General features: G+C 42.7%; 1 protein-coding gene across 4 annotated transcripts in view; it reads left to right on the plus strand.

Moving 5' to 3' along the window:
* BMP1 (bone morphogenetic protein 1) overlaps window positions 1-14,154 on the plus strand; it is a 207,694-nt gene that overhangs the window by 159,257 nt on the left and 34,283 nt on the right. For all 4 annotated transcript variants that reach the window (XM_061593536.1, XM_061593538.1, XM_061593534.1 and 1 more), the window contains 7 exons: window positions 335-437; window positions 1,691-1,807; window positions 2,889-3,034; window positions 4,789-4,984; window positions 6,494-6,619; window positions 7,863-8,023; window positions 8,917-9,097. In XM_061593536.1, coding sequence (XP_061449520.1) covers window positions 335-437; window positions 1,691-1,807; window positions 2,889-3,034; window positions 4,789-4,984; window positions 6,494-6,619; window positions 7,863-8,023; window positions 8,917-9,097 — 1,030 coding nt within the window. The remainder of the gene's footprint in view (window positions 1-334; window positions 438-1,690; window positions 1,808-2,888; window positions 3,035-4,788; window positions 4,985-6,493; window positions 6,620-7,862; window positions 8,024-8,916; window positions 9,098-14,154) is intronic.

Raw genomic sequence — 14,154 nt, forward strand, 5'->3', positions numbered from 1 at the left:
CCTCATCTCTTCTCCAGAAGAGGCTAGCAGTAGCACAAAAAAAGTGCTGGGGATGGCTATGATGGCAAGTCAGCTTCCCAAACGTTTCAGATGTTCTGGCTGCTGGTCTTTCTGCATTCTTCCATGCACATTCTCACCAGTAGGTAACCAGGTGATCCTTTAGGTTTTTTCTCTTGATCCACAGCAGCCATGTAGTTAGGTACCAGCATTAGTGGGTTATTATCCTCAAAAATCAGTGAAAGATGGAAGAATTGGAAATCGCACAGAGCATCTTGAAGTAACATTTAATACCTGCTGCCTATTCAGGTTGGTGTAACCTCTGCTTGCTTCTCAGATCATTCTGAACTTTACGTCCCTGGATCTATACCGAAGTCGGCTATGCTGGTATGATTACGTGGAGGTGAGAGACGGGTTCTGGAGGAAGGCTGCCCTGCGAGGTAACCATTGGAAATATATTGGTGGCCAAGCCATGATACGTGGCTAGATCTCATAGAGGCATAGATTTTAACATTGGAAGAAGCTCCAAAGTTCAACTAGTCTGACATCCTGTGAAATGCCAGCTAACTGATCTCCCAGCTCCTAAGGCCTGATTAATGATTGATTTGGTTTTGTATTTCACAGCTTAGAGAAGGTCTTTGAGGCATGTTTTGGGGCATAATAAGTTATTCCTCCTTCGAAGTACAGAGGTGACTAGAAAATCCACTCTGAGTAAAAAACAAAACAAAAATCTTTGAACCCCTCATTTTTCTCCCTCTGTATTGCCTTACTTGTGCAGCATTAATTGTGTTCACTTGTAACAAGTAACTATATTTTCTTTACAGTCATTATCACCTCATTTATCATTGGCCACATCCAGGGCAATTTTCATAGTGCATTGGAATTAATCAACATGAACCAAATGCATTGCATTTTCTTCCTTCTTTAGCTTAGAGCAGGTGATACTATAGTCTTACTCTGCTTTAAGGAATTACCTGGTTAAAAGAACAATAGTCTGAGTAGACTGTTTTAAAATGATTGGGGGGGGTGTTGGTGGTGGTCTGTGATTTATTTTATTTATTTATTTATTATTTGATTTATATCCCACCCTTCCTCCCAGCAGGAGCCCAGGGCGGCAAACAGACGTGCTAAAAACACTCTAAAATTAATAAGCTTTAGCCAGTTAGCTCTCAATGAAGCCCCTTAGATTAGATGTGGCTACAACTTGTCACTTCCATCTTGAACTAAAGGCTGCATTTGATGTAAGATCTGTTGCTATCCTGGGCTGTCTGCCCAGTGGCTAACTCTTCATAAAAAGTGTGCCTAATTTACATTTTAAGCTGGCATGAACAACCAAACCGCTGTTTCCATTATGCCTCAATGGGCAGATGTAAGAGTGTGTTAGAATATATTTTCTTCTGCATCTCCACTGTTTGATCGGCCTACTTTTTCAGCTCTTTAATCTTTTCTTGTACAGTTTCAGATTCACAATAAGTTATGCAAATTAAGTTACATATATGTGCATGTATTTTCTCTTTTTCTTCTGTTTCCAAGATCCAAGTTTTCAAAGTATCTAGAGCTTTTGGCAATGGGTAGGGAATAGAGATTAGAGCTAAATTACTAATCATAGAAGGGGTATATGTGCTACGCAAGGTATGGTGTAGCAACAGAGGTGCAAACGACATATCCAAGAAAGCATGTGGTTTTTCTTCAGGTAGGTTTTGTGGGAATAAACTCCCAGAGCCCATCGTCTCTACCGACAGCCGCCTCTGGATAGAATTCCGCAGCAGCAGCAACTGGGTTGGCAAAGGCTTTTTTGCAGTCTATGAAGGTATTGTTTTTTATTCCTCAATCTGGGCAGAGTAAGTTGAGAAACAGGAAGAGTTTCAATTTAAGAATTGGGCAGAGTCAGAGCTAGAAAAAAATTTCAAATTGCTAGAAGCCAGGATAATATTTTTTAGGTGACAGTCCACTAATACATTTAAATCAGGGATTCCAAACCTTTTTGGGCCTGGTGAGAGGGGGGCACATTTGCAAATATGAGAAACTGTCCTGGTCACTGCAGTCTGAGAAACGGTCATGCGCATCATTTCACTGAAGGAAAACTGGTGATGCTCAGAGAAAAACACAGACACACCCCAAACAACTTAACACCAACACACATCCCAAAGCAGATAAAATACAGACAAAACAGACACCACCACCATCATAAAAAAAGAAAGAAAACGGGCCATGTTCAAAACAAAAGGCAGACACAATACCTCCCAGCAAACGCAAAAAAGCAGGCAAAACATACACACACTGGGGGAAAAAAGAGGAGGCAGAAGAGAACACCTTCCAGTTGCTTTCCTATCCCCACAAAACAAAGCACAGGCTTCCAGCTGTCCCAATTTCTTTCTTTTCTTTTCCTTTCTCTTCCTGTGCAGAATGCCTCTGGGCCAACATGAGCGCCAGAAGCATTCTGGGATAAGGGAGGGAAGAGGTTGGGGGCTGGAGGCCTGAACTTTACATTCCAGGCAGCCCAGCACCACTCATGTTTTTTAAAAAGCTTGGGAAACGTTTTTCAAAAATTTAAAAATCATGAAGGGCAGGCACCAAGGATGGTGTCCAGGCACCCTGTGTTGGGGACCCCAGATTTAAATACCCGTATGTCAAGTTTCTGTCCATCAGAGAAATCAGCCCATCTTCCCAACTCTACTTTTTGTCATTTCTGTGTGGCATTCCTAGGGGAAATTTCTTTTGATATGTCTTTTGAAATTTCTTAACACATTTGATGGGCTTCTCCTGCATTAGTTGGTGGCAAGCCTCTTGTTCTGTAATGTCATTTCCAGAAGCATCCATGGCCTTTCCCAAGAGAGAAAGAAGATTTTTAGATGGGATACATTTCTGATACCTGTACATTCTTCTTCCAGCCATCTGTGGGGGAGATGTGAAGAAAGACAATGGGCACATCCAATCTCCCAACTATCCTGATGACTACCGGCCCAATAAATTGTGCATCTGGAAGGTTACAGTCTCAGAAGGATTCCACGTGGGCCTCTCTTTCTTGTCCTTTGAGGTACCAAAGGCATCGCCACACACAACTGCAAGCATTTGGGTCACTTTCCAATGGATTGCCGGTGCTGTATTGTAATATTAAAAAGGGCCTGGTCCAAATGCTTGCGGCATCTCCCATTTAACAAATCCGGCAAAAGCACAGTAAGCGGGTGTTATTGCATTTAACATGCACATTGTTTATGGTCCACTTTATATTCTTTTGAGTGGGCATAATTTATTTACTTATTTATTATTTGATTTATATCCTGCCCTTCCTCCCAACAGGAGCCCAGGGCGGCATATGTTTTTAATATGTTTTTGTGGTACTCTTAAATTGCATCTGTTTCTCTCTCGGGTTACTGGCATTGTACCATGTTTTTCTATATGCATAAACCAATAAAGATAGATTAAAACAATAGCATACACATTTTTTAAAAATGTAAATAGCTTCCACTGGGGTGCATGTGTGATAATTGCCACTGCCGTTTGGGGAGAGGAAATTTTTGTGGTCCTAATGAAAATTGTTCCTCTGAATCAGTCCACCTCAGCAGCTGCTATTTGCATTTTTTCAGTGTGCATGTTAAATGCAAAGGCATCATTGAAGTCATGTCTACTTTCACCCTCAGCCTTTTCTTGGATTTCAATGCACCAGTTGAGGCATTAACTTGAATTGCATCTGCATTTGAAAGCAGCAGTGTCAAGTCAAGTCAATGGATTAGAATCTAGAAAACCAAAAGCTTATTTCTGTCACATTCTCAGCTCAAGCCCACTCAGGCTGATGCGCACATTCACAAAAAGCACATGGTACTGTACTCCTAGGACTGTACCTCTCAAGAATGCAAGATGGGGTGAATCACATGCTTCACTGTTCGTCTGTATTTTTTCTGTTAAATATCCTGCAAATAGAAAACTAGCACGTCAGGAAGAAGGCCAAGCTAGAATCTTTATTTCCGACATGCTAACTTTCCACAAATGTTTTTTTTTTTAACGTGGGAGAGCATTCAAGCATGTGCTGTACCTGCATTCTGAAGTAGTAAAAATCCCAGGAAGATTACACAATCTATTCTAAGGATGGCAGATCCAAATCCTGAGAATGTTCTGGAACTTTTGAGAACTATCTAGAAGGGAAAAATCTATCACTATGATGGGGAAAGACACACATTTTATTTTTTTATTTTTAAATTTTTATATGCCACCTTTCAGGGAGAAACTCCTCTCAAGCATATTGAAATTCTGTCTTCTTTGCAAGCCTGAAAATACATGAACCACCATCAGGGTATGGACATGGCAACCTAGGTATTCTACCCACCTAGGTACTAGTTTGTTACTTATTATCTCATGCCAACAGTGTGCAAGGTACTGTGCAGGTCATAGGAGCATTGCAGCCCATTTCCTGAGGACTACATTCGGTGGACAAGACAGAGATGGGGGGAAACAGGGCAGTGGACCAGAAAGACTGTAAAAGAACAGCAAATATAAAGTAAGGGAGGGTCCAGTGATGGTGGAACAGCAAGTGAAGTCAAGGTAGGGTGCTTCAAGTGGGTGCTTTGTATCCACCAGGGGAGATCGGTTGTCCCTTCTGGACTTGGCAAGCTCTGATTCTTTCTTGAGTGCCTGTGGTTTCCACCCACCCACTCCCTGCTGCCACTATGGTAATTTAAAGCCAAAGCAACTTAGTACATGCCTGAGACTGCCTATAAGAGTAAATACACTGTGTTTCCTGGCTGGCATTTCATGAATTGTTCCCTAATCCTACATTTTCTCTCGTCCCCATAGATCGAGCGCCATGACAGCTGTGCTTATGACTACCTGGAGATCCGGGACGGTAACACAGAGTCAGGAAACCTGATTGGAAGGTACTGTGGTTACGATAAGCCCGATGACATTAAGAGCACCTCCAACAAGTTGTGGATGAAGTTTGTGTCAGATGGGTCCATCAACAAGGCTGGCTTTGCTGTCAATTTCTTCAAAGGTACTTAGTTTCCCTCTGGTCCTTTTCCATAATACATCCTTGCACGGGGCCTAGGAAGCAACCGGTTTCTATGGGACAGGAGCAGATGACATATTACAAGTGGGCTGAACATCTGCGCTTATCTAGCTGGAAATAAGTGAGCAGAATAAATAAGTGGTGCCATCTTCTATGTACTTGCTTTGGATCCAGTGGATTGGTTCGCCCAACCCTGTGATCTGAGATAATTATATCTTGGTTTGAAAGAAAGCACTTATGATTCATACCCCTTCAAATGCTGCAGCCTTCATCTTACATGACTGACCTCAGCCTGGTGCCTTCCAGATGGTTTAGAGCAGCGGTTCCCAAACTTTTTTTTCCAGGGACCGCTTGAAAATTGCTAAGGGTCTTCAGGAACCTCTTAATGATTTTTCCACCTGTTGTAGCAATTGTAATGCGCTGTGCTAGATGCTGTATGATTTTTAATTGCATTTGTATTGCTTCTTTCATTTCTTATATTGTATTTTATTGTATTACAATTTGCATTCCATAGAATATAATATAAATACAACAATATAAGAAATACAAGAAATAAAAGAAGCAATAAAAATACAATTAAAATCAGTATGAATCTTGAATACACTGCTCCTACCGTGCTTCACAGACACATCGCAGACCATCTGAATGAAACTCGCAGACCACTGGTGGTGCATGGACCACAGTTTGGGAATCTCTGTTTTAGAGTACAAATCACATTAGCCCCACATCTGGAGGGCACCAGGTTGGGGAAGGCTGACCTTGAAGCTTGCTGGAGAGGTAGTTGTCTTCCTGTTCTGGCCACCAGGAGGCAGGCTTCACAAGGGAAAACAACTTATATTTTTGCTTTTCTTTATATCCTTTTCGGAATACATGTATATCCTCTTCTTTTCGGAACCAGCTTCTTTCCTGCCTTCACACACAATTTTATTTATGCATTTATGTAAAGCATTTTTTTAATCTTCAGCCAAAAGAGACTCCCAAGACTTCTCATCCTCTTCCCTTTCTTCCTTGCAAGACCGATAATTTATTTTTTCTTTCTCTCAAGTCTAGAGAGCTACCTCTGTGAGGGCATTCCCTCTGTGAGGGAATTATGGAACAATCTTCCTGATGAGGTACGCCTGGCGCCAACATTATTATCTTTTCGGTGCCAGGTTAAAACTTTCTTCTTCTCCCAGGCATTTTAGTATGTGTTAAAAATTGTTTTTTAACTTTTTTAAGAATTTAAACATTTTAAAGTTGTTTTAAATTGTCTAAATATGTGGTTTATTGTATTTGATGTATGACTGTTGTGAACCGCCCAGAGAGCTTCGGCTATGGGGCGGTATATAAATTTAATAAAATAAATAAATAAATAAATAAAAATAATTCAAAAGGAACAGAAGCAAAGTTGATACCCCTCCTGAAGTGTGTCGCAGAGGAGCAGAATTAGCTGGAGGGCAAAGCAGGAGTATTTGCATACAACACATTGAGACTTCTCTGTTTTTGTCACCCTAGAAGTGGACGAGTGCTCAAGGCCAAACAATGGCGGGTGTGAGCAGCGCTGCGTGAACACGCTGGGCAGCTACAAGTGTGCCTGTGACCCTGGCTATGAGTTGGCCTCAGACAAGCGCAGGTGTGAAGGTAAGTACGTGGGGAGCAGGACTGCTCAGACATGGAGGGCGCTCCTTTTGCTTGCTCAGGCTATGATGGCAGGGCAGAATTTATTTTATTCAAGAAATTATATCCCACTTCTCTGTAACAAAATAAACCCAAAGTGGCTCACAACATAAAATCACTAAAACAACAAATATAAGATGAACCATTTCAAGTATAAAACCAGAGGAGTTAGGAACACAGGAGGCTGCGTTATACTGAGTCAGGCCTACTTGTCTATCTAGGTCAGTATTGTCTACACTCACTGGCAGAGGCTCCCACAGGTTTCAGGCAGGAGTTCTCCCAGCCGCACCTGGAGGTGCTGGGGACTGAACCTGGGACCTTCTGCATGCAAGGCAGGTGCTCTGCCACTGAGCTACGGGCCTTCCCCAAAGTACTTGCAGGCTACCACAACTTGGCCATCAGCCTATGCAAGGACTAGGCACTACCCACCACTTACTTTGGTGTAAGTAATCTGCAGGAGCTGCAGTTCCCTAATCCCTGGTGAGGATTCGAATCCCACTTACACAGGAACATGGGAAGCTGCCTTCTACTGAGTCAGGCCATTGGTCCATCTAGCTCAGTTGGTCTACACTGACTGGCTTTCTTTTAGGGTCTCAGACAGGGGCCTCTCCCAGCCCTACCCGGAGATGCCGGGGATTGAACTTGGAACCTGCTGCACGCGAGGCAGATGCTCTACCACTGAGCTACAGCCCCTGCCTCTAAGTTAACCATACAATAAAAATCCAATCCCTCTGTAGCATCAAATAGTACCAGCTGAAATAGTACTAATAGTACTGAAATAGTACTAATTATTATATTGTGTAAAAAGTAAGGCACATTGACCAAACCACATTGACCAAAAAAACCACATCTTCGTTAAGTTGTGCCTAAAGGAGCAGAGTGCTGGGACTTGGCATACCTTTGTAGCGAGTGAATTTCATAGAGTTGGTACCGCTAGCAAATGGGCTGTGCTCCTAGCAGATGGTTGCTAAATCTTATTTTGCAGGGGCATTCAGAACAGGGCCTCAGATGCTGAATGGAGCAATTGCAGGGGGTACATAGGGAAGAAGGCAGGCCTTAATATATACAGGCCCCAAACCATTTTGGCCAGAAAGTTGGTCACACTCACTTTGCAACACAAGAGAGTTCCACAGCAATGCCCAGGCCATGATAGCTTGGGATGTGAAAGTCGTATGTTGGTTGATTGGTTGGGTTTTCTGTCCTACAGCTGCCTGTGGTGGATTCCTCACCAAACTTAATGGCTCCATCACAAGCCCCGGATGGCCAAAGGAATACCCGCCCAACAAAAACTGTATCTGGCAGTTGGTGGCACCCACTCAGTATCGTATATCCTTGCAGTTTGACTTCTTTGAGACAGAGGGCAATGATGTGAGTACTTGGCTTTAAACAGAACTTCCTTCACTCACATGTCAGCATCCTCCCTCTGGAGCATATCCAGCTACTGTGCATTGACTGGGAATAAGAAGTAGACTTTCTACTGCTTTCTGAGGGCCAGGGAGTGAGGAGTATTCTCACACTCTCTAAGGAAAATAATTCTGTATCATTGGGGCAGCCACCCCAAATGCCCTGCTTTATGCTGCGGTTAGTGCATGTATTCTTCTTAGTACATGTATCAAGGTTGTTGCTATCTGAGTTATTATTACAGAGAAGGAACTGGCAAGGAATGAGTGGCAGGGCTGGAGTGGGGAGGGTGGAAGGAAAAATATGTGGCATGAACAAAGTGGATAGAGAGAAATGTTTCTCCTTCTCCCATAATGGTAGAACCCAGTGAAATTGATTGGCACTAAAAGCAGTACAGACAAGAGATTTTCAGACGGCACATAAATAATTAGTGGAATTTATTGCCAGAAGGGGTGGAGGTGGCTGCTGTGTTTGATGGGTTTAAAAGAGGATTATTTCTTTGTTTATTAGATTTATATTCCGCCCTTTCTCCCAGTAGGAGCCCAGGCCAGATTAGAAGAATATATGGAGGAGGAAAGATCTTTTAGTGGCTATTAACCATAATGTCTATATAGAACCTTCCTGTGCAGAGACCACTGAATACCAGTTGCTATGGAGGGGATAGCATGGAAGGCCTATTGCCATCATGTCCTGTTTGTGGGCTTCCCAGAAGAATTTGGCTGACAACTGTGCAAAATAGGGTGCTGAGCTGGCTAGATCTGCTTCCAATGCAGAGCAGACTCTTCCTTCTGGCCACTTTTGTCCATCTTCTTACTCATCTCCCATAACTAGTGAATTATCTGTGTCTGCCTTCCCCACAGGTATGCAAGTATGACTTCGTAGAAGTGCGCAGTGGCCTCACTGCTGAGGCCAAGCTACACGGCAAGTTTTGTGGGGCAGAAAAGCCTGATGTGATCACCTCCCAGTACAACAACATGCGCATTGAGTTCAAGTCCGATAACACTGTCTCCAAGAAGGGCTTCAAAGCTCATTTTTTCTCAGGTAGAGCCACTTGGCCCACCAAAGGCATGAATATTTATCGCTTGCTTCCCGTCACTGCAGCAACTAACCCCTTTTATACACTTACCTGTGCTTAGAGGGTGCAGTCCCTAATCCCTCTCATAGGAGGAGAAAAATACTTCAAAGTATTTTTTGAAGATTGCTGTGGGTTTAGTTCTGTTGGCATGCCCCCTGGAAGAAGGCCATTGTCATTGCACTGGGAAGGAATTCATCAGGAAGAATGTTCATCCCAGCTCTTGAAACAGGTGTGAATCTGCCTCTGTCTTAGCAAACTTAATGCTCCGCTTTACATCAGCTGAGGATATGGCCCAAATGCTTACTGAGCTTACTGTTAGTCAGAAAATTTGTGTTTTCAATCTGCAAAGTATTCTGTATACACAGTGAGTTGGGATGCCATTCCACTTCTTTCCAGGCAGACATAAAGATGTCTCGCCTAACCATCATGCTTTCTTTTTCTCTCACATTTCAGGCACTGTGTAGACATGGCCAAGTGGTGGTGTGTCTCTTCTTTGTGTGTATACTTCCAAAGGAATGAATTAGGAGGGAGTTAAAATAACCAGTAAATTGGCAACCAGAATATTGCTATTGCTCTACTGCCAATAATAAAAAGATCTCCTGGTTGCCTTAGGGACCAATGGCCAGGTAAGCCCTGTTAGCTTCATATCAGGTGCTATTCCCTTATCACGGGTATTATGTAGGTGTGTTTGATTATGGAGCCTTGTCTTCTGTATCTGTAGCCCATAGTAGCTATAATTTGTGCTCCTCTTTACAGGTCTCGTGTAGGAATCATATTGTCAGAAGCTCCCTTAGGATCCAGAGAAAGCAGAATCTCTTAATGTTTCTCCGTTGAAGGGCAATTAAGACACCTACTTGTACATGTAGCCTAAATGTTCTTCAACCTGAGGTCCCCAGGTGTTCTTGGATTATATCGTCCCGAACCAGCTCAGCCAAGGGATCAAGGGATCGAGTCAAGGGATCTTGGGAGTTGTAGTCCAACGTTTGGGGACCCAAAGCTGAAGAACATTGGTGTAAGCCCTCTCCAGGCATTTCACCCACAAGGAAATAGAACATGTATGTGGGGATTAGTGTGTTGACTTTGCCTTATCTCACTCTGCATGAGGTGGAGGGCAACTGTCTGCAGCAGGGAGCCTTCTGTAGACTCCCTGCATGGTATGGGAGCAATCCTGACTGTCCAAGGTTCTACATCATGCAGGAACCCATTTATTCATTTTAGAGCATTTGCCCAATTACCAAAATCCTCTGGGGCAGTTGACACAGAGTTACAATGTACAATATTTTTAAAATATTAAAAACATTAAAAATCAATCACTTCAGTTTCCAGCCTAAAAACCAGCACAAGCAGCCCTACAGCATTTAAAACTGAGCAGCAGTAATAATCTGTTCCAAGGGCAAAAATATAGTTCTAAAAGGTCTGAGAGAATAAAAAAAAGTCTCCACCTGGTGCTGAAAGGGTCTCGTAGGAGAGGGCATTCCATGATTGAGGCACCACCGCCCCAAAGCCTACCCCCCCAAAAAACCTCATGGAGGGCGATGGGAATGATGGGGGGATGAAGCTAATGTGATCTTCCCTACTCCCAGTGTATTCCGGGTACCCACATGATCCTTCCCTGTGTCATCTTATGTTAAGCTTCTGGTGCCATTCAATTCAAAGGGAGTTTCATGCAGTTCTGTTGCCATTCAATTCAAAGGGAGTTTCCATTGAAATGAATGGAAGTTTAGCAGAATTTGCTTTGGAGGGAACTCCAGATTGATGCAAATGAGAGATTTCCTCCCAGTGGAAATAGAAGCTTCAAAGGAAGGATTTTTCTGGGGGCCATAACGGGTGGGGTGGGGTGGACAGTTAAATTGCCCTTCCATGCCTTCTCTGATCCCATTAGTATATCACTACCCCAACACACACTGATGTAGTTGAATGTTTTAAAAACTTAGATACATTTAACATTACGTGTAGTTTGACTTTTAAGAAGCTAATTCAGAGGTTCTCTAATATGTGTGAAAATGAGTTTCTTGTCTTGGCCTGACCACAACTAGCTTTATCCTTAATCATATGGATGGCCTTTGACATCAGTTTTTTTTTTAAATAGGCTTGCTACAGAGACGGTGCTAAAGTATATTAAATAGCGCCATTTGCTTTCTATTCTCTGTGAAAGACCCATGCAAAGCAGGAAAAGAGCAGAGTTGTGTGGGACTAAGAGAAGAGATTGAGACAACATGTCATAACTCACAGGGCTGATGCAGCCAAGTGCAGCCCTTTTAAAAGTCCTTTTAGTTCAGATACTGCTCTTTTATTCTAGTGTTTTAAGACAAATTCACACAAGACAGATGTAACTTCCAAAATGGAATATGGTTCAAACAACCCTAATTTGCCCATAGCCCCTTCCTGGGAATGGGGCTTTATGCTACTTGTACCACTGCTGAATTTGCTGCCATGTCTGTTCTTGTGCTCACCTTTATACAGTCTGCAACTAGCAAGGACATTTAGCATGCTCTGCTTCTCAAACATTATATTAGTCAAGTACAGACATTCTTTATCCATTTGTGCTGGTTTCTACTTGCCAAATTCTGGCATAGCGATTTAAGCACTACATTTCATTGCCTAGGAGAAGAATTGTTGATGAGGAATAGATTCATTGGTGATAGTTGCCTTGGTGCCAGTCTGGGACTTCTGATAGTTCTTCTATCCTCCCTTATTTAAAATATGCTTTCTTACCTGGAGCTTAGAGCTTCTTATTAAATTGTAGTGTTCCTGCTAAACTTGACCACTTGCTATTTGATGTGCACTTAATTACTGATGCAAAAGAACCTGTTCAGATGACATAATTTAGGTACCTATATGGTTATTTATCTGAGTCATCCTTGTTAACCATCTCAGTTGCCGGTTGATAGTTAATGGGAGATGCAAACCATAGCTATAATATTGCACAGCTGAACATACATAAATCTCATTGATTTCATAGGGGCAACTACACTTAACTCTGTCATGGATTCCACCAGAGCTTCAGGGCTGGTTCAGATGTTCTGTATTCATGACTTAAAACATGATTCTAGGGCCATGAGAATAAAAAGATCTGTGATGCCAGTCTTCGTAAAGTAAGAAAAGTCAGGTATGAGTTTAACATCCGTATCCTAAACACCTTTACTCCAGTGTTATTAAGTCCAATGTGACTTTCTTCCTGTGAAGTGTGTGAAGGAGTGCAGCCCAACAAGAAGCTCTGTCAGTTCCATATGGATGATTGTTCTAACATAAGTGCTGGCATTTTTCTACCTGTTTTTACCTACATCATAAAGATGCAAGTAGAGGCAAGTAAAATAAGAACTGGTCCTCAGCTGCAATGACAATCATGGCCAAGCCTATCTAAATCACAGCTTTGCCATGGTTTATGGCCAAGCTCTCCCTCAGGTTCCTTGTGGAATCCTAGCATCATGTCGACTTGTAAACTCACTTTGCTTCCCCTTCAGTGAACAGCTCACAAACCCAGGAACAACTCAGGTGTCTTTTACTGCCACGTTCTTATATGTGCAATCTGGTGCCTTCTTATTCTCTCCCAAACCCCAGGGGGCATGTATTCCACAATGGAAAAGCCTGACCTAAATGCTGCCCTTCATACCAGCACAGATTCAGAACCAGCTGCAGTCTTTCTCATTTCTTGAATGCCCACAGAGCTTGCCATTTTCACTTTGGGCCAATTTCCCTTCTTAAGGCACTGCATCCTCTAGCATTGTTCTTTTTAATTTTTAACTCTCACCAGGGGTATGAACTTTGCAAGTGCACTGCTTCTCCTGCCTGTCCTGTGGTGTCTGTGTGCCCTGCACACTCTGTTCTGCTTGACCTAGCGATGTATTCCTTTATCAACTCCACTCTAACTCAGCTACTACACACTTAGCAGTAGAGTTGTGCGCCTCTCTTCTGACCACTTCCAAAGGCAACATGGCTTTTGCTCTGCTCAGTGGCAACTTCTCTATCTCTCCACTTGCTGTGACAAACCCTGATGTAGGATAGGTGGTGGGTGAAACCCCTCCTTTTTGCCCCAGGACGGGTTAGGCATTGTTTCCATCCTGAAGATTGTTTGCCTTCTTGTAGGAACTATCAATGCAATGTGTGCAGCATGTAAGATGGGGTGAGATAGATGCTAGAGGAAAATGTAGCCAGGCAACTGTAGTGCTTGCAAGGGGCCTCAGGGAAGGCAGAGGATGTTGGGAAACCATTACCTGCTTATGTTGTCTTGTGTTCCATGTCGTGTTGTTACCTTCACATCAATGCAACAAAAGAATCATTGATTTCTGGGTGACCTTTCTCTAAACCCTTTCAAAAGCAGGTAGCCCCATGGCATAACTGGCAAAAGCTGCAGTGATGTCACAGAAAGTAAACTGCAGGGAGACAAAAAACACAGAAATTCTCAAAGGCTTGTTAAGAAATTTAAGGTCCCTGTTTATGTAGATGGACTATAGCTTCATGGTAGAGCACATGCTTTGCTTGCAGAAGGTCCCAGGCTCAGTTCCTGGAAACTTTAATAAAAAAAAAAGATCTCGAATAGCAGGGCTGTGAAAGATCTCTGTCTGAGGCTTTGGGGAGCTGCTGCCAGAGTAAACAATTGGGACTCGAAGGACCTGACTTGGTATAAAGCATCTTCACATCTTCTGATGTATGCATTTTAAGCAGAGCTCTTTGGTGGAATCAAAGTCTAGCCAATGTTATAACATTAGCAGTTAAATCACATTACTAAATACCTGAATAAACCTTTGAGGATCTCTGCAGCTTTTGTTCTTCTGCAATATTCTTCACTGCTGGAGGAAAAGCCCTTTGGGGTGGTTGGTTTTGACAGGTTTGTTTATGCATCATTATGCCAGTGCATAGGTTATTTCCTACAAAGGTGCTGGTCTTGGGAAGCATCCCTTTTCAGAACTGTGCTTATCTGTACAATAGAAGTCAATCACGTATATGAGCATGCTCGTAAGTCATGTATGAAAAAGGATGAGTTTAACCACATGTATACATATCTTCTTTCCACATTCTGGGA

The sequence above is a fragment of the Rhineura floridana genome, chromosome 12, assembly GCF_030035675.1.
Source record: "Rhineura floridana isolate rRhiFlo1 chromosome 12, rRhiFlo1.hap2, whole genome shotgun sequence".
Lineage (NCBI taxonomy): Eukaryota > Metazoa > Chordata > Lepidosauria > Squamata > Rhineuridae > Rhineura > Rhineura floridana.